Source organism: Antechinus flavipes, chromosome 5 (assembly GCF_016432865.1).
Source record: "Antechinus flavipes isolate AdamAnt ecotype Samford, QLD, Australia chromosome 5, AdamAnt_v2, whole genome shotgun sequence".
NCBI classification, from domain to species: domain Eukaryota; kingdom Metazoa; phylum Chordata; class Mammalia; order Dasyuromorphia; family Dasyuridae; genus Antechinus; species Antechinus flavipes.
Genome location: NC_067402.1, coordinates 234,334,899 through 234,360,598, shown reverse-complemented (window position 1 = coordinate 234,360,598; position 25,700 = coordinate 234,334,899). Strand labels below are relative to the sequence as shown.

The following is a 25,700-nucleotide window of genomic DNA, read 5'->3' as shown; positions in this document are numbered from 1 at the left end:
TCTGAAAGTGGATAGCATCATCCTAAGTAAATTCAAATCTTTGTATATTTTTTACCAACACATTGTTTCCTACTTTGCTGCAATATTCTAATGTTATGTCTAGTTATTTTAAATAATCTAAAAGAATGTTGACCAATATGACTGAGAATGTACTTTTTCTACGTTTTCCTTTTAATAAAAATTATTTTAGCTTTAACTTTGCCCTGCATTTTTGCAGTGTTTGTGTGTATCTTATTTCTTGTCTCTGATGATTCCTGTTTTACTTATACTACCTTGCCTTCTTGTTACTTAAACAGTCCCCTTTGCATCCCTCCTTTTTCTTCTACCTCCTTCCTTTCCCCTTGCTCTCTTGTTTCTATATGAATTTAGACAACAAGATGAACCTTCGTCTTCTCTATTCCCATAGTAACTGTCTGTTGAGTTCTTTCTCCTTTGTTTAAAAAAAAAAATTATAGCAGTTTGTTATTGTAACTACCTCTGTTCTTAGGTGTGGGATATGATGCTTCTAGACTCAGGTCTTCCTTTAGTTCTCTAGCCTATGGAAGCTAAAACCAAGGATTCTACTTTCCTGTAAATTCCAGGGCATGGGCTGTTACCTTCTTGCCCAAGGTTGCAACTCTGTGCACAACTAGACATGGTATCCCTTATCAGCAGAGATTTCCCCCTCAATTTTCCCTGCATAGAAGCTTTTAGTTTAGTAGATAGCTTTTGTTTGTATTTGGGTTAGAAATCCTCTTCCCCTCTCAGATTGATTTTTATTTTTTATTGATTTGGTGAAAGAGGTCATTCTCTGCCTCATTTCTTAGTACTAAGCAAGGAGTCTAACAAGAAAGCCACTTGTACAATAAAGGTGAAGACCATCATTTGCCAGCCAAGGTGGGATCTCAAGGCCTCAGTCGCCTTCCTGTCCTGTGGAAGGTGCACCACTGGCTTGCCTCATTTGCCCCACCTAGTACATGGAGCATGAGAGAGAGAGAGAGTGTGTGTGCGTGTGAGCAGGGCGAAGTCACAGAAAACTGTTGGAGGTCCATAGCGGTCCTGAATGCAAATTGGTCGGTTGACCTGGGCATAGGGGTGAAAGACCAATCGAACCATTTAGTTCTACAAACTGGTTCTTTCTGAAGTTTTTCTTAGGATAGCTGAGCCACAGAAAACTGTTGGAGGTCCATAGCGGTCCTGAATGCAAATTGGTCGGTTGACCTGGGCATAGGGGTGAAAGACCAATCGAACCATTTAGTTCTACAAACTGGTTCTCTCTGAAGTTTTTCTTAGGATAGCTGGCGCTCTCACAGCAGTTTGAAAAAAAAATTCTTTGAAATGACTTCAAAATATATCTGACTTTAAATTATCCTGTTCTCAGTACTAGAGATATTACTAACTAGCCATATTAAATTCTTTTTGAGATCTAAATTTTTCCATATAATTCTGAATCAAACCATATTTATGACTATTGATTTAGTGTTGGGAAGAACTTTAGAAGCCATGTAAGTGTCACTCATTTTAAGTGAGTTGGAATTTCCTCATCAAAAGATTAAATAAGTGATAAAGATAAACTTTGAAGGCTTATCTTCTGATTCTGACATCAGTGTGTATTCTTTCCACTTTATATAATGCTACTTTAATGTACTTTTATCATTGCTAAATGGACCTTTGTCAGTAAAATGATTTTTTGTTTGTCTTCTAGCAAACTAAGAATCAATATAGATATTACCGTGGCTATGAAATGTCATTGTAAGTATGTCTTCTGTTAAATGACTCAAAAGACTTTTTAAAAATTCAAATAATTGCAAATTATTATTTTTTTTACAAGAAATTAAGTTTTTTTCCTGTTTTTTGTTTGTTTGTTTGTTTGTTTTTTTCTGTTAGGTTTTTAAATTTTTGCTATCTATTTCCTATAATAAAAAATTTTTTTTAATTTGGCTCTTTATTCATAGAATCTTTCTCCTTTAAAGAAAGAAATTTATTAATTTCTAACAGTATAATTTTGTATCATTGGCATATGAGGAACCTCATAACAAGGATTTGGGAATGAAATACTTAACATTTTAATTAAGTTCTGTGTACCTGTTTACTCTTCTTTGTAGTCTTCACCTTTAAAGTCGTAAATTAATGATTGTTAGCCTCTGTTTTCTGTATGTTCTTAATGACACTGATATAAAGTTGTAGAAATGTATATGTTACAGAGTAGGCAATTTTTTTCATGTTAAGGTTGTTTCATAAATTGGGGAAGCCTTTACACAGAAAACAGGCTTGAATTTCATATTGCTTAAAAAAGATAGATAATAAAAACTATGTTATTGCAGGAATTAAAAAAAAAAGTCTCATAGAACTTTATGGAAACAGAGAAGTTCTTTAAAAATTTCATTTTAGAGAATTTCAATACCAATTCTTTTTTTTTTTTTTTTTTTAATACAGTGAACCCATCTTTTGATTGAGAAGAAATTATGTCAGATAATAACTAGCATTTGGTGAAGGGAGCTGAGTACATAAATTCATCTATATACTAAGAGATTATAGTTTTTGTACTAGTACTTGGTTCTGAATGGGTGATATTATATTCATTTGGTTGCACATATTGCCTTATGTGGTGAGTGTTATCATTCCACTTACCAAAGGATATTTCTTTCTTTTTTAAAAATTCAACTATTTTGAAAGTAATTTAAAAAGGAGCAGCTATGTGTTGCCTGGAGTCAGCAAGAGTCATCTTCCTGAGTTCAAATCTGGCTTTGGACACTTACTAATTCTATTTCTGTAGAAAGATCACTTAACTCTGTGTGCCTCAATTTCCTCATTTGTAAAGTAAATCAGTAAAAAATTTAAGATATTTGTTTTAGTTTTTAATGTGATTCTTATATTTGGTGTCATGTAAAAATCAGTTAATTCTATAATTGTATTAGATACTTCCAGTCTTTACATCATTTTTTGGTTTAATAACAATTTATATTGTGTTGGAGATCTGTCATTTAGTATACCACAGAAGAGCTGAAAAAGTTATTGCATATCTTTGAGTCTTGTAATCTTGCAATTTGTAGCTTTTGAGTGAAATAGCAGTACAGGAGGTATTCTACAAACCATTTTTTAAATTCTTTTTTACTTTCTGATATTTCATATATTTTGTTTTTGAATACAGAATACAAATATCTTAATACTTCCTTTTATACAGATGTTGGGGCTGATGTATTGGATTTAGCAGAAACAATGGTTGCACCTGCAGATGGTCTAGTTTATGAACCAGTAAGTTTTCTTGAAGAGTTTTTTTCAAAATGTGTTTAATTTTTTTGTTTTTTGGGTTTTTTTTTAACTGTTTATAAACTCCTGTGGAATATATTGTTTGGTGCTTATATGGTTTGATATTGTGAATTACCTATTCATATATCTGTCTTAGTTTCCCAGGCAGATTCCAAACTCTTTGTAGATGCTCAATACATATTTCTTCAGTTATACTAGAAAAATCTTAATGTGGCATTTTTCATTGAAAACTTTGAAGTACTTTTTGTACTCTCAGTATTTAGAAGAATAGCTTGCAACTTTGTGCTCTCCTTGAATCATCTGTAATTTTGATAGCAATTATTTTTGCAGCATTCTTGAGAAAAACAATGCTTTTAACATAAATACTTTTTTTTTTTATCCCCCCAGTGACTAGCTTGATTAAAAGCACTGCAGTTTCCCAATTGTAATGAAGTCCCTCAGCTCAGTTGGTTCATTTTTGTCCATCTTCAATGCCTGTCCAAGATGGATTGCATGTATTAATCTGGGCAATATTTCTTAACCACTTGGTTTTTTCTTTCTGAATCATTAGCGTGAAGTCCCTTGAGAAGATTTTATATCTGTATGCTTCCTTGATCTCACCCCATCTTGACTTCTGTAGCAGATAGTTGTTACTATCTTTATTTCTTCTTATCTGCCTATATATATATATTTTTTTTTTGTTTCTAAAAATGTTGAATTCCATATCCTTAAAAAAATAAACCCTTACTTGATTCTACCATCCCTACCAATTGCCATATTACATCTTCCTTTTCTTGGCTTAAGAAAATCTTAAACTTAAAATTTAAGAAATTTTATACTACTTCTCTTTTTACCAAAACAGCAATTTGATTTCTGATCTCATCATTCAAATAAAACTCTCCAAAGTCATTATCTTAATTGTAAAACCTAATGGCTCTTTTCCCCCAAACTTTATCCTTTTTGACTTCTTTGCAGCATGTGACACTGCTGGTCACCTTATCCTATTTCTTCTCCCCCTTGTTTCTTTATCGATCTCTTTCTTATGTGTGTGTATGTGTGTTTCTGTTTCTCAGAATTACCAATTCTCCTCCTCCAATTTCTGTGTCAATTCTTCCTTTGTACCTCATTCATACAGCATAATTTCCACTTTACCTATTTTACTAGGAAACCAGACAATTTGTTTTTTAGAGTCAGATCATACTTACCTCTGCCCTAATCTTTCTTTTGAACTACCCAATTACTAATACCAATCTTAAACATATGATATACATTTCCATGTTAAAAACATAAACAATTTATCCTTGAGTCCCTTGAAATTAATCTTTGATGTTATGTTAAATTTTTTATTGAGTTCATTCTGAGTTGAGACAAAGTCCTGAAAATCTTTTGAGTTCATTGAATGTCCTTCTCTCTTCCCTCCCCCCCATTTAGTATTATGGTTAGTTTTGATGGATATGATGTTTTTGGCCACAACCCTAGATCTTTTCCAGGGCCTGTGGTCTTTTATTGTAATTTCTGATAAATCCTCTACAATTCTAATTGTAGCTTCTGCCTATTTGAACTGTTTTTTGTTTGTTTATTGCTTGTAGAATTAAATCTTTGACTTGGGTTTTTTGAAATTTAGCAATGATATGGTTATATATTTTCCATGTACAATTTCTTGGAGATAATGATTAATGATCAGTGGATTTTTTTCTATTTTTATTTTCTACTGGTGTTCTATCACTCTAAGGCATGTTTCTTTGATTATTTCTAGCATTATTGTGTCAAGGTTCTTTTTTGGTCACAGCTTTCAGGTTCAGTTCAATTTCAATTATTCTTTCTCATTTTAATCTGTTCTCTAGTTCTGTTTTTTTAATAAGATGTTTCATATTCTGTTCTTTTTTTTTTTTCATTCTTTATATTTTGTTTTGATATTTCTTGGTCTCTTAGAGCTTTGCTGGATTCCCCTTACCCAATTCTAATTTTTGAAGAGTTTTCTTTCTTTAAGACCAGTTATCTCCTTTTCTAATTGTTTAACTTTTTTTTTTTCATAATCTTGTTTTTCTTGGATGGTTCTGTTTTTTTTTAAAGTTTTTCCTTAGTCTCATTTAATTTTTTAAATCTTTTTTAGACTAACTACGTCTATAAATATTTTCTGGGTAGATAGCCACTTAACATTATTCTTTGGGGGTAGGAGAGGCTTTTTTTTTTTTTTTTTTAACTTCATTGTCCTCTGAAAATGAACTCCAGTCTTCCCTATTCCCATTATAAGTTTCTATGATTGGGTCCTTTCTTCTTTTTCTGCTATTTTTAAAAAAATATTTTTTGCAAACTATTAATATAAGCAGCTCTAATCTTTGGGGAATGGTGGAGGGTAATAGTGTCCCTGGCTTCACTGTAGCTCTTCTCTCCAATCTGGAAACTGAACGAAAAAATGCCACCCTCCTGAAAATGCCCAAAGCTAGCAGCTTTCCTATACCACTGCTTTTGTCTCACCAGGTGCTGGTTCTCTCTCACCCAAGGCTATCACTGCAGCACAGATAGGCCTAGAATCCTTATCAGGAAAAGTTCCTTCAACCCTTCTTGGACGCCAGCCCCTGACTACCCATGCTGTCCAGGAGGAGAAGATTCCTGTAATTTGAACTGAGGATATCTTCAAACCCAGCTAGCCCCAGGTCTCCCCACTTGCTGTTTTTCATAAAGAGATGGTCCTTCTTCCAAGGCAAACCCTCCAGATGTACAAGTACTCCCATTCTTTATTATCCTTTGCAGGACATTTCCACTGTTTCTTCCTTAGCTCTCTCACTAATCTTCATTATATTATTGTATTACTGCCTATGTCTATGTCTTCCCATCCTCAAAAAAAAATCTGCTTGACTTCTATCCCTGCTATTTTCTTATATTTCTTTCCTCTTTGAAAGCTAAACTCTTCCCCAAAACTTTATTTCTTTGTAGTAGTATGTCTTCTATCCTTTTCATTCAAATGAAATTACTTTTTCCAAAGTTATTAGTGATTTCTTTGTCAAATCCTTTCTCAGTCCTAATCCTTATTAACATCTCTCCAGAATTTGACACTGTCAGTCATCTACTTTTTTTTTGATAGTCTATATTGTTTTCATTACACTGTTTTATTATGTTTCTTCTCATTCTCATTTTTTGAATCTTCATCTAGGTTGTACCCAATATCTGTAGGTGTTCATAAAATTTCTAACGTTCCTAAAGTAAAGTTTCTCTTTACTTTTTGTATTATTTCTTGGTGGTCTCTTAAGTTCCAGTGAAATCAATTGTCATTTCACTTTCTATTTAACTAGCCCTAAACCCTCTCTTGATCTCCTATCTGACAGCTCCATATACCAACATCCAATGAACAACTAAACTTAACCTGTGTAGAATTGAACTCATCTTTTCTCCCATCAACCTTCCATTCTTCCTAATTTTCCTACAGTTAATTGAGGATTTTCACCATCATTCTCAACTCTTCAACCTCTTTCTCACTGTCTATCCTCCCATTACTTACCAAAACTTTTTCTTAATCTTCATAATATTTTTCCTATACGTTCCCCTCTTCTGACACTGCTGCCACCCTATTTATATGCCTTTTTCACTTCAAACCTGCACTATGTATTTTGGTAATCTAATAGTTGGTTTTACTGTCTCAAGCCTTCCAAATCATCTTTCATTTATCTTCCTAAAGGTTCTTGTCACACCTTTATTTAATTAACTATAGTTTAATTAAACCTATTACCTCTAGGTATATAACTTGTTAACTTCTAGAATCAAATGTAAAACCCTCTGTTTGGGTTTTTTAAAATCCTTTACAACTGATCTGCTTCCTACTTTTACAATCTTTTTACATCTTACTTCCCTATCTATGTTGTGTGGTCCTTTGACTGACCTCATACAAGATAATTATTTCCCATTTGTATATTTTCATGGACTGTTCTTTGTGCTTGGAATTCTCTTCTCATTCTTGCTCCCTGGCTTCACTTATTTTTATTACATTACATCTTTTGCAAAAAAAAAATCTTTCTCAGTGCCTTCCCTCTGAGATTAACTTCAGTTTATTCTGCATACGTCAATTAGATCTCTCTTTAGTATTGTGATTTTTGTCCTTTTCCTAATTAATTTTGTGTCCTATATCCCACAGGTGCTAGTCCAACATTTCTCATTTTTACTCATTCTTCCCAGCACTTCACAATTGTTTATCTTTTCAGTTGAACTTAGAGAAAAAAAATATATATATATATTTCTAGTGGAACCCAGTCATCTGTGAGTGACTTCTTCCATATTTGTACTATAATCTGTAAATATGACTTCTTCAACTTTGTCTCTTAAAATGTAAGTAGGAACAGAGAATGTGGATGGTGGAAGTAATTCAAGCGTGTAGTTTAGCAAGCCGTGTACAAGGGAATAAGGAATTTGAAAGTAGAAAGAACAGTGTGCTTTGAATTATTTAGCTGTGAGGTTGAGTTTAGGAATAGTTTCCTTTGTTGGAAAACAGTGGAATTAAAGCAGAGGTAATGACTGACAGTGTACTTATTGATCGAGGTGTTAGGATTGAAGGACAGTAAGATTAGGAAGTGATAAGTCAAGGAGAAACTGAAATATAGATGTCTGTAGTCAGATAAAGGAATTTCAGGGTTTCACCCTCTTTTGAACTTAGCCATTATTGTTATGAGTACCACTATTCTTACTTTTATCTCAGTTACAACCTTGACTTCTCTCCCACTCTACATGTCCAGATTAATTGCCAAATTTTATAGATCATGTGTGTATGTGTGTATATGTGTGTATATGTGTGTGTGTTTGAAAAAGGCTGTAGAGATCTATCTATCTATCTATAGATAATCTCTCTGTAGCCACCAGCAGAGTTCAGTCCCAGGTCATTTTTCTCCCAAATTTTTGCTGTAGCTTTTTAATTTGTCTTCCTTTTTCAAGTCTTTTCTTGCTCCATTCCATCTTTTATTTAGGATAGTTCTGTGTGTTATGGTCTCAGAGTGGAGGTGATCTTTGTAGGTTTTTGATCTTTTAGGATTGAGGATTTGGCTCCGAAAGGCTCTGGCTTTGCAAAAGATCAGCTTTTAGCAAATGGTGCAGTGTTTAATGTCAGTCCTGAAATCAGGAGAATCTGAGTTAAAATGTAGCCTTGGACACTTATCACCCTATTAAGTCACTTAACCTTGTTTGTCTCAGTCTCCTGATTTGTAAAATGAGCTGGAGAAAGAAATAACAAATCACTTCAATGTCTTTCCTAAGAAAACCCCAAATGGAGTCACCAAGAGTCAGAAACGACTGAAAAGTGACTGAACAATAGCAAAGCTTTTAGCAGCTTATGTTTGCTGGGATTATAGCAATATCAATGGTGAGTTCAGGAAATCATCAGGATAGAAATAGTAGTTGAAGTTATGTTAGGAAATGGGATAGAGTAAAAACAGAAAATGGTCAAGACAAAGCTCTGAAAAACACCAGAACCAAAAATGTGTGATGTTTCTGAAACCAGATTTGAAAGTAATATCTAGGGGTAGCTGGGTAGATAGAGCAGTGGACTTGGAGTCAGGAGGAGCTGAGTTTAAATCTAATACTGGGCACTTACTAGCTGTGTGACCCTGGGCAAGTCACTTAATCTCTTTTTCCCTTGGTTTCCTCAACTATAAAATGGGGATAATAGCAGCATCTACCTTACATTGTTTTTGGAAGAATTCAGTGATATATTTGCAAATTGCTAGCACAGTGCCAGGCACATAGTAGGTACTATATAATTGCTTATTCTCTCATTCCTCAATGTGATAGAAGGTATGGTCATCAGTGTTAGAAGCTTCAGAAAGATTGAGGATGAAAACTGAAAAAAGGTCATTGGATGTACTATTTGAGAAGCTGTTATCTTTAGAAGAGGTTTCAATAAACATATGTAGAAGATTAAAGAGAGAAACAGTGAACATAGAGGCATTGGGCATGGGTAGCTTTTTAAAATTTAGCATTGAAGGACAAATGAGATCTAAGGCTGTAACTGAATAGGGGTAAAAAAGTCAATGCAAGCATTTTTAAAAGTGGGGAAATCAGGATATTTATAGGCAAAGGAGAGAAGGCAATGGAAATGGAGAGACTGAAGGGAGATAATTATTTGTTATAAGGTTTAGAAGAAAGAGGAAGGAGTTGGATCAAGGATAGAGCTAGAAGGATTAGTTTTAGTGAATAGGGAATAACTTTTGAGAGAGAGGTTGAGATGAAGCCTCAGAAGTTTTAGAAATTAGCTTGAAGGCTGTGGGATGCCATGGAAGTAGAGGGGAGTCATCTGTGGAAAGTAGTGGTGAGAATAGATGTTTTAGAGCAAGTAATGTTTCGAGTAGATATTATGAGTAAGAGATAGGCCCTTGATCTTGTCAAAGAAAAAATATTTAAAGTTGTCTGTGCCAGAAAAATTTGTTATCATTGTAATTAAAGCATTTTTCTAACTTACAGAAATATCTTAACTAGCTGAATTCTTTTTTGTCTTTGGACATCTTTGTGCATAAATCATCTTAAAGTTCCAGTTTATAAGATTCTAATGAGGAAGTATCCCAATATGACAAAACATAGACCTCCTTTTTCCCAACCTTAGACATTTTACTAACTGTGTGACCTTGGACAAGTCACTTGAACCTCCTTTTGCCTCAGTTTCCTTACCTATAAAATAGGTACAATAAAAACACCCACCTTACAGTGTTGTTAGACTAACCAAAATCTTCTTTTCTCTTCTATCCATTAAAACTTTAACCTCATTTTAGTATTTCTGCTTTTGAAAATTAACAGCGTTTTATATGATTTTAATCCATGTAATTAATTAATTCCTTTTGATTAATTTTGCACTTTCATGTAATTTTGTCTGTTTCTCAAAAGCCATATGATATTTACTTTGTTAATGTATTTTTTACTCAAGACAATGAGAAGCAGATTTTGACTAGTGTAATCAAGAGCCTGATTTAAAGTCTGATAGACTTGGAAATAGCACAATTGATCATTGATTGGCAAATCCTTGCCAGTCTCAGTACCCCAGCTAAATCATAGTTCCCTCTTTGTTATCTCTACTACTTTCTTCCTCCCCCAAAAAAACCTCACAAGCCTAAAGCTGACATTTTGGATCATATAGATCATAGAGCTAGATTTGGAAGGAACCTCAGAAGTCATTTAATTCAATTCCCTCATTTTGCGATTGAAGTTTTATAAATGAGGAAAGGGAGATCCAGGAAGGTTAAGTGCCTTGATCACACAAGTAGTACACCAAAGAAAGGGTATGAAATGTCTGTTAAATTCTGCTCTTTTGAATCCAGAATCAGTATATTCTAATATACACTACCATTTTCTTATATTATCACCCTTTAAAATACATTCTATTATATTGTTTTCTTATATCACTCTTTAAAGGTTTAAAAAATGCATTATATGCATTATCTCTTTTGACCTTTACAGCAACCTCCAGTGGAATGTCCATTCATTTTTCTAATTCATTAATTCATTTACTCACCCATTTATTTTTTCATTTGTTTAAAAGAACAATGAATGGGGGTGGAATTTTATCTGAAAATGACTAATATAAAAATAAAAGGCATCAATAAAACCTTTTAAAAAGTTTCGTATGTCCATAATATTTTTTTCTCTTGTGAAAATCAGAGATTTTGACTTTGCTGTTGATTATTTTCCTTTATTACAGGTAATATTTGATCTCTCACCCCAACAAAGAGAGTGGCAGAGGTAATAAGTAACTAAAGTGTCATGTCTCTTGATTGACTTGTAAGGGTATATATTTTTTTCCTTATTACTACCTACAACCATTCCTTTGTGTGCAGTTATATTTATGTTACGGAATATCACTTCTGATTTCAAGATTCCTTTTTCCTAACTTTTTAAAGTCTATAAAAATTTTATACCCTAGCATTTTGATGCAATTAAAACTCATTGGGCATTGATAGCTCTTTTATAACTGGGAATAGAAGGCCATCAAAATACCAAATGTATTCTAGATTAACTTGAAGTATATGGAAATTGTTGAAGTATTTGGAAGTTGGTATTTCTAGTTCTACTGAAATTGCCTGATAAAATTAATAAGAGAATGTGGTAATTTCTCCCCACTTTCTCTTGTTTTGAGAAAGACAGATCTTTCACATCATATTTTATATACTCTGTCCAAACATTTACATGTAATATTGTAGGCACTTAGGTTTAGAGCTGGAAAGACACTAAGCCCTGTTGTTTTTATACATGAGGAAACTAAGTGATTTCTCCAGTGTCTCAAAGTTCCAGGTAGTAAAGCTTCAATTTATGCTTATATCCTCTGATTATAAGTCTTATCATGTTAGTGACATACCTTTGAGTGTTTTGGAGTGATTTGGCATCAGGTTGATGTCATCATACAAGATAACAAGATAGTTTTTACTTGACTTCTGCTAAATGCCAAAAATAGGACTCTGGAAGTGGAGAGCTTTCTTTAAGAAGTTTTCAGCTAGATACCCTCAAGCTAGGTTGGAAAATCCGTAAGTTAGATTCAAATTTGAGCCAGTTTCTTGGGAAATTCTGGCAAGTAAAAGGACCATATACTTGGAGCAAAAATCCCCAAATAGTTTTGGAATGAAAAGCAACATCTCAATGCATATTCTTGATTAATAAGGACATTTGAACAAATTCATGTCTACTTGGGAGATGCCAAAATGTGAAGCATATTGATTTTTTTTAGTACTGATATTTCATTTTCCCATAATTGGCTTGAGATGTTGAGGCTTGATGTATATCCAAAGGTACAAAAGAGTAGGAAATAGAGATGTAATAAACATAAAGATATATAATTATTCCTACAGTAATAGGAAATAAGCTTTCTTCTTGAGAAGTGCAGGGATATTTCGTTCTTTGTTACTGTATGAAAATAGCTAAAATGCATATGTCTGATTTTCAGAAATAGGAATATTCATTTTGACATGCATATTAAGTTATTATGAGGTAGTTTCATATTATTATGAGGTAGTATTCATATTATGAATAATAATTCATATTATTAGATATAGGAGCCACTTTGTGCTTCACAGTCTCGTAAAAGTAGCTTTTTTTGATGTGGCTTCTTTGCTTTGTACTACAAGCTTTTATATGTTTTTAAAATAGGCAGGTAGGGGTTTAGTGAGTAGAGTACAGGGCCTGGTGTCAGGAAAACTAATCTTCCTGAGTTTAAATCTGGCTTCAAATATTTAGTAGCTTTGTGTCCTGGGGAAGTCACTTAACTCTGTTTGCTTCTGTTTTCTCATCTGTAAAATGAGCTGGAGAAGGAAATGACAAACTACTCCAATATCTGCCAAGAAAGCCCCAAATATGATGAAGAGTTGGACATGACTGAAACAATTGAACCAAAAAATTACCATTGTTCTCTAGAATCCTGGATCCTCGATTTAGCCATAGATATGCTGTAGCATTTTGTTTCTTTAAAATACATATTTTTTAATAAATAAAATAATTGTTGTCAACTTTTTGCATGCAAACTATTTTTTGCATCCAGGATTGGGATGGGAACTACCTCCACCATCTTACTTTTCTTTTATTCCCATTCTTGGCTGTCTCTGTCCTGTACAAGTGAGGATTACAAAATTTGGGGAATATTCTCCTTTATAGCATAGTGAGCAATTCCTAGATTTGTATTTTCAAGTAGCTGTTATCATTTCTCACATCTTTTTTTCAAGAAAATAAGTGAAGACATGTTGATGGTTTCAAAATAGTTAAATTTCATAGATCAGTGGATAGTTTTGTTTTGGATATTGACTGTTTACGAATAAATTTAATTGAGAATATATTTTTGGTTCCTCTTATAAATCCTTCCTTTGTTGCTACAAAGTATCCCCTTTAAATGACTTTGAGTCCTTAATGGCAGTAATAATAATAATTTGTAGCACCTTAAGATTTGTAAAACCTATGTTTTTTAATTTGATTCTCATAAAAATCCAATGAGATAGATGCCAGAAAAGGAAACAGAGGCTAGAGAGAGCATAAAATGACTTGTGTAGAGTTATACACTTGGCAAAATGCCTAAGGCAGGATTCAAACTAGGGTCTTCATGACTAGCTGTTATAACATAGAATGTTGGAAAAGATTTAAAGAATGGGCATGATTATATATCATAGGCATATGTTTTATTCTAAGATGAACCTGGATAAATGAGACTGTGTTGAAATTTTTTAGAGGGATTTCAGTTTACACATGTTGGTGAAGTGATGAATGAACTCTGAAGTATTCACGTTTATTTTACTTATGGTTTTATATTTTATTAACTTTCCCAATCATTTTTTGTTGTTATTTTTAGAATGTTGCAGACAATTCAGAGTAGACTACAAGAGGAACATTCACTGCAGGATGTGATTTTCAAAAGTGCTTTTAAAAGTGCTTCAACAGCACTACCCCCAAGGTGAGACAGCTATTCATTATGTTTTATTTTCTGTTTTTTCATGAATTTATTGTAAAGGAGTGAATTTTTTTTCAATTTTCTTTAATATCTAAAGCTATAGAAACTAGGATAATTTTGTATTGTAATGGTATTCTTTACTTTTTAACTGGTAGCAATGTTTTGTCTTGACCAAAAATTTTACAAACCCATTTTTTCATTATAATTTAAAGAATATGGTATAACTTTCTTTACTTTTTTTCCCCCCATTTTTGTGATGGAGGAATGCAATTTTTCCTAATTTCTTCATAAATTTTGGTGTTTATAAGATTGGAAAACATAATAGAAACATTGTTATAAAATTGTCTTCAGTTATTTCAAGAATTTTTTGTTTGGGTATTGGGTTAAATATTCTGCAGAATATTTTGGAGTTCATAGGACTATAGGAATAGAGTTGGAAGGGACTTTGAAGATCCTAATACTTCATTATGTAGAAGAAGAACCTGAGCCCCAAAAGGGTAAGTGATTTACATATCAATGGTACTTTGGAGTACTGAGTGTCAGAGCTGGAAATTGTGTTTAGATTCTCTGATTCCAAATACTTATGCACTTCTGGCCTTTGAGGGCTTTGCTGTAAAAGCATAATATGCTCAAGTACATAAATGGAGTTGTGATCTATCAAGTGTTTATTTGACTCACTAGAGACCTTCCTGTAGTTAGATTTACTAACGTATGAATACATGTACGGAGGTGCAGTATAGACAAAGTGGTCTAGGGGCAGAGGATTGGGTTTGGAGTCAGTGATACCTGATTCTCATCTCACCTGCCCTTTGGGTGCCCCTAGACCAATTGCTTAGTGTCTACTTTTCTTAGGCAGTCCCAAAGGATTTATTAAAACAGAGGTGAGGTGAAATGTTGATGTTTCTCTCAACTCATTGGATGAAAGGTGTTCTCTCAGTATGAATTTCCTCATTACTGAGTTAGTTTTTACTTCTCTGTAGTTAGTTTTTACTTCTCTTAAGTACCAATAACTTTGTAGAACTACATAATCATGCAAATTTTCATTTGTTTCAGATGTGTCCAAATCTTTGTGCCCCATTTGTACTTTTCTTAGCAAAGATACTAGAATGGCTTTCCATTTCCTTCTCCAGCTCATGTTACAGATGAGGAAACTGAGCAAATGGGGTTAAATGACATGTCCAGAGTAATGCAGTTCGTGTCACTGGCTAATTTGAAATTAGGTCTTCCTGACTCCAGGCCTGGCATTCTGTGTACTACAAATAACTTGCTAAATTATTTGGTGTAGTGATAACTATGTCTTATGCAAAATCTGTATTTTCTCCCAACTTCTATTTGAAAAGTAGGTTTTTAAGTAATGATTTCTTTTTCTGTTATGTCTATATTTATGTGTACATACATGTATATTCCTTGGTACTGGAAGTAAAGAGAAAGAATGCATGCCATCTTTTATTGCCCAATTATACATAGTTTCTAAGTAGCAGTTTAGTTTTTTTGCTTAGTTATAAAAAGCTGTAAAACTTCAGATTGACTTTATTATAGTAATGTCCTCTATCTTATATAAAAGGTATTTTCAATATAGTGGTAAAGAGTGCTGGATAGAATCAGAAAGTCTTTGGATCAAATCCCATCCTTGATAGCCAATAGCTTTGTGAGCAAGGATATATGTCATCCTCTCTCAACCTCAATTTCCTCATCTATAAAATGGAAATAGTAATATCTGTAGCACTTTCCTTACCATGTTGTGTGGCTCAAATTAAATAATAAATTTAATCACTTTTCAAATTTTAAAGTGTTGAATAAATATCAGTTTAAATTATCTTTTTCCTTTTAAGATTCTGATTATAAATACTAACAGTTCAAGGCTTTTACTGGGTAATTTTTAAAAATTGAATCTTCCTAAATTTTTTGACTATTCTCCCTTTCTTTCTTCCAAATACCTCGCCCATTTATGTAGTCATTTCTTGTGATGGATATGCTTTAAGCAGTCTTACCTTATCTTGTTCTAACAGGGAAGATAATTCTTTACAACCTCCAGATGCATGCAGAATTCATGGTCATCTATATGTCAATAAAGTGGCAGGGAATTTTCACATAACCGTGGGCAAGTATGTTCTTTTGCTTATTGAAAATACTTTACATAAAAATGATACTTGGATAGAAGTTAATGTGTTAAGTTGACCATACATTTGTGTGCTTAATTAATAAAGATTTTCCTTCCTTTTAATAGGTCAGCTTAGAGCTTATTAAGTATCTCAATCTTTGTTATTTCAAAATTGAATTAAGCTTGTTTTTAAGTGATTCATATATCCTGAATTAGGAAGGTAGGGATACCACTGTATCTTTGCCTTAGCTCAAACTAGGAGTCACATTTTAATGAGTATGCCATATATGGATTGGTTAAAGTAAACAATGATGTAAACATCATTAGAGAAGACTTAAGGGGGAAAGTGTGATAATTATTTTCAGTTATGAGGACAAAATCAGGACCAGTAGGTGAAAGCTGCAAAGAAACACATGTAGGCTTATGGTTAGGGGGGGAAAAACTAAACAAAAAACTTTTTAACAATTAGAATTATCATAAGTGGAATGGGTTACCTAATGCGGTAGACAGTTCTCATTTATAAGAGGTCTTTAGGTTATAGATTGGACTTGGTAAATGGTCTTTGAAAGGAGGAGAGAGGGAAGGACAATGGTGTTGAATAGATGATTCTTGCCAGATTCTATAATGGTATTTCACTATAGCTATTGAGTTTAATATTTTCTGGGATTATAGATATATTAGGCCAGAGTTTTTAAATTTTTAAAGTCAGATGACGGACATTTTGTTGACATTTAAACATTTTATTTGCATAACTAATGTTAAAATTGTCAGATTACACAGACTTTGTGATTGTTTTCCTTGCTTTCTTATAGACTATTTAAAGTTCTTATAAACTTGCATTCCCCATCAGTTTCATGAAATTTTTAAGTGATCCTAGCACTGCACTGTTGGCCATAACTTTATATTTGTAAAATCAATAAGTAAAGATATAACCATTTTCTTTGTATTTTTAACCTTATTAAGATGTGTACACATCATAGAAACATAAATATATGACATTTTATTTTCTTCATATTTAATGCTTCTCAACAGCTCCCATGAACACTATTTTCCATTTCCTAAGATATGAGCAACTATTAACTGAAATGAAAGACTTTTAAATATGATTAGAAATAAAATAGCGAATCACATATGTTGGTTCAAAGTATAGAATTAATTTATTTTTGGTAATTAACACCTGTTTTTCACAAACATATTTTGTAAGACAATAGTTAAGTCTGATGTTTTTGGGAAAGTTAGAAGTTTTGTTTTAACTTAAAAAAAAAAAAATACTGCTGGTAACTTGAGGAAGATATGAAATTTTCTGCAGACCTTGTAGGAAAGTGCTTTGAGAAGAGAGAAAATGATTCCTATCATAAACTTCCAATTGGGGGTGGTTTCTACGTATCTATATTTTAAAAATTATAACTTACTCCACTGCTTTTGCTGGAATATTTGGAATAATAAGCTTTTTTTTAATGAAGAAAAATGTAATTTATAATCTTCACTGAGAATGTTACTGCAGCTTTTCCTTTCAAAACTGTACACTGTTTTTTCGGGAGGGGTTTCTGTTTATAAAAACTCATTTTTGACCTTCATGATAACTCATTTTTAGCCTTCATGATGACTAACATTTTCATAAAATAAATAAATAAATCTCTATTTCCGACATCTTATTTTGTCATTTGGAGATTTGGTTTTACTTGGTTAACTTTAAAGCTCCATACAAACACGTGATAGAAATTCAATGTTAAAATAACGATTTGTGAATTTGTAAAAAAAAGTTTTGATTGGTTTTTAATCTTTTCTTTTAGCCTCTCTTCATCTTAGCTCAGAACTCTGGATAGTAAAACAAGTAGCTTGAAGTAATTACAGATTTCAGAGAAAAAAGTTTTTTTTTTTAATTGGATTTTTATCATTTCATCACAGTAGTTTTGATACTCTGTCATTATTTCATTGTAAATCAATTTTACCTATAGGAACACACCTATATTAATTTAAAAAATAATTTCAAGTATAGCAAAATATTAAAGTCTTCGGCTTAAGCAAAGAAAGATTATGCTTTGAAGAAATTCAAAATAGTATCATGAATAAAGTTGCAATAGATTAGGCTTGTTAGATGAAGGCCATATTTGAGAGGAGTTTTATCTGCTCAGGGAGTTGTCAAATCCTAGTTCTGTTGTCCTTTTAATGTACAATATGAAATAAAATAGTTTATGAGAGAATCCAATTTTTGTTTTTCATTCAAGTCATTGTTTTCTCATCCTCATAGGGCAATCCCACATCCCCGAGGTCATGCACACTTGGCAGCACTCGTTAGCCATGACTGTAAGCTATTTATATTTTCTCTCCTATTTGTTAAAAGAAATTGTGATTTTGTTTTTGGCACTAATGCAAGATAAGGAATTGAAAGTACTTTAGGCTGGTCAAACCCTCTTATTAGATTTGATAATAAGACAGGAAGAAAAGAGAAGAAAAATCAGTATTTTGTGAATTTACAATTTATACTTCATATATTCATATATACAGTATGTATATATATATATACAATATATACTCTAAATATATACTTTGGATACATTCTCCTAGTCTGGATTTTTCCCAAGGACTGATTTATATCTGTCCTTTTTTTCTCTTATTTCCTGTTTTGTTGACTGAATTCATAATGTTTTAGCCAACAGAAACTTCTGTAAATATACTGTTGTGTTATATGCACTGATCTTTTCATTTTTTAGGTTAATCAAGAAATAATTATATGTTAAGTTCATTAATGGATCATTACATCTAAGACATTTATATACATATGTACATGCATCTGTAATATGCACACTATTTAAAATATATATTTCAATGAAAATTTATGTAATATTTGTAACATAAGACTAAACCATTCTATTGAAAACTTATATAACAAAATTCCTTAAGACTTCCATTTGAAATTTAGTTTGATCTTTTGATTTTTGTGGGGGAAGTAGATTTGAGAAGTTTTGTTTTTTGACTGCATAAAGGACCTCTCATGATTACAACAGAATAGTTTTATGTTATGAGGCTTGGAGATATGTTGATTTTTTAACTTGAATTCAAATGATAGATAGACATTTACATAGAAGAATTAAGTGCCATATCTTTTTGGAAGGTAATTTGTAGTAGAATAATGAAATCTTGGCTTATAACAATTTGTAGGAAATTTTTATGTTTTATTGAGATTTCCTGAAATGCTTAATCATTTATATTAAATAAAACTATCTTTGAACCTATAGATTTTGAAAGTTTATATTTAGCGCAAAATAATTGGAGGCAGCTAGGTGGCAGTGAATAGAACACCAGCCCTGTAAGTCAGGAGGACCTGAGACTTCCAGAGAGCTACTAGCTTTGTTCTCTGGGGCAAATCATTTAATCCTGATTGCCTACCTCCCACAACAGAACAAAACAAAAAATTATAAAAATTGTTCCTAGAATGTTATCTTTTGAAGTACTCTGATTTATTTATTGTTGGGGCTTTTTTGTCTTTTAGCCTACAACTTTTCCCATAGAATAGATCATTTGTCTTTTGGTGAACTTGTTCCAGGAATTATTAATCCATTAGATGGAACTGAAAAAATTGCTATAGATCGTAAGTATTTTGTTATAGAGATAGAGGTTTGTATTCATTAAACTATTATCATGTAAATAAATAACATCCTTTCAGATCTCTTCCTCATTTGAATGACAAATGTCTTAAAAAAGTAAAAGATAGTAGTGAACATTTTTGAAAGGTTAGAACATAGGCTTTAGAAAGAAATGCTAAAGAAATTATAGTTACTCAGTTTAGAAAAGGGACAACAAAAGAAGAGTTTTCAAGTATGTGGAAATTATATTGCATTGGTGCTGCTGTTTTCTGTTCATTAAAGGCAAAATAAAAACTTGGGAAGAAACACCTTAGTTACGATTTAAGGTTCAAAAGTGCGTTGCTAGTTTTAAAAGCATCTGTGGAATTTTTACAAACTTTAAAGATTTCTTTTTATGAATTATTTTAATTGTAGTCACAGAATTAGAAAAATAGATTACCTAATGTCTTATGATTTCTTGTAGCATTCAATCCATAGTGCTTTTTATTTCTGGTATAGATATGCTACATACACTTAAAAAAAAAAAAACTTATACAAAAACAAAGGAAGTCAGATGAACACATACATTAGTGGATCTCTGAATCATTATAGCCTCTTAAATTTAAAATTATATAAAAATATTAAATATCTATTATAGCAAGTATGTCATTGGAGAACTTAACATTGGTTACTATCTCAAAATGTCATATCTTCATGTCCACAGAATATATATTTTCAGTAATGTGTCCAAAGTTAGTTATATAATGCCTGTAAAATTTAAGTTAAACAGACAAACTTACTTTTTACTCTTTGGTAGTTTATCGGGGAGGTATTTGCTTTCATGAAAAAAGAAGGTAATGAATGCTGCTTTTTAAGATCTAATTTTTTTGATTGGCTCTTTGGAAAGTTTTTCTCATTTTATTCTAGACAACCAGATGTTCCAATACTTTATTACAGTTGTGCCAACAAAACTGAATACATACAAAATCTCAGCAGACACTCACCAGTTTTCAGTGACAGAAAGGGTAAGTTAACTTCAGCCTACCAAAATGATCTGGTGATAATTTTCTAATGGAAGAAAAATTTAAACCTCAGTTGAGGTTTTTCTTAAATTCAAAACTTTAAAAGAATTAGTCAGAACTAATAATGTGTTCATATTTGGCAAATAATTTAACACTAAATGTAAATGTTTTCCCTGTATTTGTTACACTGTAAAATTTCAGTGCATGGAAAAATAGATTGATTTTGGTTTTTATCTCCAAAAGTTGTTCAGTTTTTTTCTATTAAGTAATTTATTTTAGGACAACTAGGTGGTACAGTGGATTGAGCTCTGAGTTTGGGATCAACAAAACTCTTCTTCATGAGTTCAAATTTGGCTTCAGACACTTAATAGCTGTGTAATCCAGGCCAAATCACTTAGCCCTATTTGCCTTGGTTCTTCATCTATAAAATGGGGGAGAGAAGGAAATGGCAAAATAGTGAATGAATTAGGTCTTGAAGAATTTTGACAGAGATAGGTTGAGTCTGGGGAAAGTATTGGACATTATGTTTAAGGAGTTTGTATTTTATAACAGGAATTTTAAGAATCAGTGATGTGATCAAACCTCTGTAAAATGAAAACTATTTTGACAGAATATGACAGATAAATTGGTGAAATTGTGAGCTAATTAACAGTAGTTTCTCTGCCAAGATATTGATTTAACAGAAAAGTATCTACCGTGCAACATGAAATCTCTATACTTTCTTAAGATTATTATCCTTCTCTTGGTTATTTTGGTCCAGTGAGGATGGGAAGGATCTTGTAGCTACAAAGAGATGAACTAATCCTGAGTCAGCTTCCAAAGAATTAATTTTTTTCTTTTCCTTAGACTCCAGGATTCTCATCATAAACTTTCCCACATCTGTCAACTCTGAGCTTCCTGGACCTTAGAGCTTCTGAGCTTGTTTGATTCCTAGAGTTGAGAAATTTGTAGAACTTAATCCATAATTAACTTTACCACTTTTACTCAGTATTAGAATCTGGTATCTGTTCCGTTTCCTCCTTCTCCCTTGAGATTACAAGAATACCTTTTCTAGGGTTTTTCCTTTTTTAAAAAAATGTTTTTATCACTGTTCTTTGATTTTATATTACTTTTATCTATTATACCTGACTTCCTCACCAAGCTATCCTTCCCTTGTCAGAAACATTTTAAAAAATTCAGTACAACCAACTAATTTATGGCTTTTGATAGCATATGCAATATTTGAATTCCTTTTACCCTCCTGCCTTTGCACCAAGAAGATGAAGTTATTTTTTTCTTAGCTTTTCCATAGGGCAATCTTGGTCATTGTAATTACTGTGTACAGATTGCTTTATGCATTGCGTACATTATTATTTTGGCTGTACTCTACTCTGTAACAGTTTTTATAAGTATCTTTTTTATGTTCTTATGAATTCTTCATATTCACTCTTTCTTATAGTATAATGATATTTTTTTACATTAATGTATCAGTTGTGAACTTCTTTTTCTCCATTTTGCATTTCATAATTCTTTGATATCATCTCCCATTCTTTTATTCTTTACTCCAGTTTCACATGAAGAGGTGAGAAGAATCACCTCTTCCTTGGTCGTTCTTCCTACCAATACTAATCTTTTTATAAACACTCTTAATCCCATTCTTTTCTGATTTCTTTGGCAGATTGCCTCCACAATCATAATATCTTTTTCCCTCATATCTTCCCCCCTTCCCCCCTGTCCCTTCTTCCCTTTCAAAATTGTGTGCTTGTCTACAATTTTAAAGATATTTCAATGGCTTGTGTTCTTTTGCATTATAATTGCTATTCCCCTTCCAATTAAAAGTCAGAAAAGGGGAAAAATCTGTCAAACATTCACGCAAAATGAATCGATAAAGTGGTGGTATCTATGAGTCTTTGTCTCTTTCTGCACTCTTGGACTATCACCTGTTGAGAGGAGGTAATATATGGCTAATCATACTATGTCCTTTGAAAACATGGTGGGTCATTGTGATGACCAGAATTCTTAAAACTTTCATAGTTATTTTTCTTAAAAATTTTATTCTTGTATAAATTGTTCTGGTTTTGTTCACTTTATATCAGTTTCCATGTCTTAGAATTCTATGAAATTATCTTTTTTGTTATTTCTTATGAAACAACAATATTCTGTTATATTCACATGCCATAATTTATTCAGCAACTCCTTGATGTTTTCTTTAATGCCAAATGTCATGGCCTTTTTTAGTTCTTAACTTTCTTCATCTCTACATTATTCCAAACTGCTGAGCATCTCTCCCCTAGGTGTACTTATTTGGTTTCATGCCAGTGTTCTCTTTATTTTCTTTGTTTTGTTTAAGCTTTCTGGATAATATATATTATATCCCACCTAAATTTGGTCATTCCTCAAGGCTTTGTTCTGATTCTTGTTTTCTTTGTTTATACTCTAGTGGTGACTTCTTTAACTTTTGAAGATTTATCCACTTTACACAGATCTAGTCTTTATGTATCATACAGTCTTTCTCTTTGAGCTTTGGCCTTACATCAGCCTGATATGGGGGCATTTTGAATTGGATATTGTGTAGCCCAAAATGTTAAGAAGAGTTGGGTGGCACGATGATAGAGTCAAGAAAATCTGAGTTCAAATCCAACTGTAGACACTAGCTATGTAATCAACCTTTAATTGTCTCAATTTCTTCATTGGGGGTAATAATAGCATTCACCTCCTAAGATCAAATGAAATAATAATTGTAAAGCACTTTGTGCAGTGTCTGACTCTGGCATATAGTAAGCCCTTTATAAATGTTAATAATAGTAATAAATAATTATCCAATTACACATATACACATACCTACTGCCTTTTCAGACTTTATTTTTGTCCTCTCCTCCATAAATTCATTTGACTCCCTGTTACTTCTACGATCAAGTATAAATTCCTTTGGGAATTTAAAAACTCTAGTTTCCTAACTACCTTTTCCAATGTTTTTGTAAATTATACTTCACTCACTTTATGGTGTGGCCAATTGCTCTTTGCACAACAAATATTTCCTCTCCCATATCCATAACTTTACATAGGCTGCCTCTCATATATAGAATTATATTTACTATTTTTGAAATCAGTAATTCATTTCAGAGTTTAACTGAAGAATTTTGTTTTACTTGAAACCTCTTCAATTGAGAATGACTTTTCCTCCAAAAAAATTGCTTTTTATTTTGTATATACTTTTGTATTTACTTGTTGTCTCCTATTTTATATTTACATGTTAACTTACGGGTAGGGACCAAGACTTCATTTTTTTTCTTTGTATCCTATCACAATATTTGGTACATAGCCAGTTGTTTCTTAATTAGTTGATCTGCATTTGTGAAGGGAGTTTCATCTATCTAATGAAATCATCTGCTCTTGAACTAAAGTAGAACAGTTTAGTAACTATAATGAGCTTTAAAAAGTATTCAGGGCAGGGAAGAAGAAATAGAATAGAAGCAGTGGAGATTTAGACCTGAGTATTGATGTGAAGTAAACTTCTTTTCTCATTTATTACCCACTTGTAATTCCCAGGAACTGTTCTCTGCCTGAATTCCTTAATACCAGTTTATTAGTCAAAAAGTTAAAAAGCAAAAGAAGTTGACTACATAATGTTGACATAGATTATTGTTCTCTCTGCCTTTTCCTCCAATTTGGTTGCTTTAGGAACGTGCCATTAATCATGCAGCAGGAAGCCATGGGGTATCTGGAATATTTATGAAATATGATCTTAGTTCCCTTATGGTAACAGTGACTGAAGAACATATGCCATTCTGGCAGTTTTTAGTGAGATTGTGTGGTATTATTGGAGGAATTTTCTCAACGACAGGTAATAGAACATTTTTGTATTTTATTTCTAGAAATGGTGTTTATTATGAGAAAAAGTATTGATTACAGCATAGTGAAATAGAAAGAATAATGGATTTAGTGTCAGAAGTCTTGGGTTTAAATCTCTGCTTTATCATTTAACGTCTCAACCTCAGTTTCTTCATATGAGCAAAAACCCCAAAGTTTGGAATATATATTTTTGTGGTCCCTTGTAGTTCTTAATCTATAATATTATGACCTGGGTTTGAATACTGGTTCAAAAACTGTGTGACCTTTGGTTAAGACTTTCTGATTTTCTGTTTTCCATAAAATGAGAATATTAATACAAATATAATCTATCTTACCTGGTTTGAGGAAGTTTTGTAAATCATAAAAACACTATATAAATTTGAGCTAATATCAACAACTTGTAATAGTATTTTAACAATAATTTTAATATGAATTTTAACTTTAATTATTAACAATATTTTAATACTAATTTTATAATTTTAATATTTGTATAAAATTTTGCTTATGAAATTTTAACTTAATGGCACATGGAGTCATACAAATTAATCTCAGAGTTAATTAGGGAAACCATCTTGTAATGAAATTAGATAGTATATCATGAATTCAGTGTTTACTTAAGTTACTATTACAAAGATTTAAAAGATTTTAACTCTGATAAATTTGTGTAATTTTCATAAGAAAGGCTAAATGGGAAGAGTACACTTTTGTCTAGAATATTAATTATATGCTTCCTAAAATTGCACAAGCAGAATAGCATGTGGTTAAATAATTTGTATTTACTGCCCATCATTTTTTTAAAGTAGTGGTAATGGGTATACCATCTTTTTTCTTATATAAAATCATATTGCCACTTGGGTAAAATGTAAAGTTGCAGTATCATTAATTTCTCAAAAGATAAGAAAATAGCCTTTAATTTATTTAATTTTACTTTGGCAGTTTTTCATAAGTATAATTGAAGAAGTTGGATTTTGAGGGCTTAGGAACTCTGTGACTATTTGTTCATTAAAATTTTTAAAAATCCATTCTTTGAAAGTAACAATTCTGAATTCTTAATTGCTGGCAAATAAAAGGTGTCATCCATAAAATTATTTGCTTTTTTCCACCCCTTAATTTATACTTGTCCAATTAGTTGTTTCTTCTTTAGATGTTAATTCAGGAAATAGTTTTTAAAAACTTATTGTTTTTTGATAGTATATTTTTGTGTACTTATTCTTAATTTCAGGTATGCTACATGGAATTGGAAAATTCATAGTTGAAATAATTTGTTGTCGTTTCAGACTTGGAGCCTACAAACCTGTTACTCCTGTAAGTAACAACCATCTGAGTACCATTATTATGTTTCATATATTGTGATACTTCAAATAGAAGTTCAGAGGTAGTGTCATTGTTTGGAAGATATGGGTTCAAATCTAGCCTCTCATACTTGCTGATTGTGTTAAAATTTAAGGATGATAATAAACCTTCCTTTGTCTCTGGCATATGTTGAGGACAAAGCCGTTGTTCAATGATCTGCATTGTTTTAAAGAGTTTTGCTTATTTGAGTACTTCTCTAACTTGTG

At 32.0% G+C, this 25,700-nt stretch overlaps 1 protein-coding gene across 8 annotated transcripts in view; it reads left to right on the top strand.

Moving 5' to 3' along the window:
• Window positions 1-25,700, top strand: part of ERGIC2 (ERGIC and golgi 2) — a 65,681-nt gene that overhangs the window by 36,541 nt on the left and 3,440 nt on the right. For 7 of the 8 annotated variants that reach the window (XM_051961151.1, XM_051961155.1, XM_051961152.1 and 4 more), the window contains 10 exons: window positions 1,685-1,731; window positions 3,164-3,234; window positions 10,898-10,938; window positions 13,523-13,624; window positions 15,631-15,726; window positions 17,974-18,029; window positions 19,216-19,314; window positions 20,216-20,313; window positions 23,971-24,133; window positions 25,364-25,446. In XM_051961151.1, the coding sequence (XP_051817111.1) occupies window positions 1,685-1,731; window positions 3,164-3,234; window positions 10,898-10,938; window positions 13,523-13,624; window positions 15,631-15,726; window positions 17,974-18,029; window positions 19,216-19,314; window positions 20,216-20,313; window positions 23,971-24,133; window positions 25,364-25,446 (856 nt within the window). The remainder of the gene's footprint in view (window positions 1-1,684; window positions 1,732-3,163; window positions 3,235-10,897; window positions 10,939-13,522; window positions 13,625-15,630; window positions 15,727-17,973; window positions 18,030-19,215; window positions 19,315-20,215; window positions 20,314-23,970; window positions 24,134-25,363; window positions 25,447-25,700) is intronic. The other variant, XM_051961158.1, reaches the window with a different exon arrangement.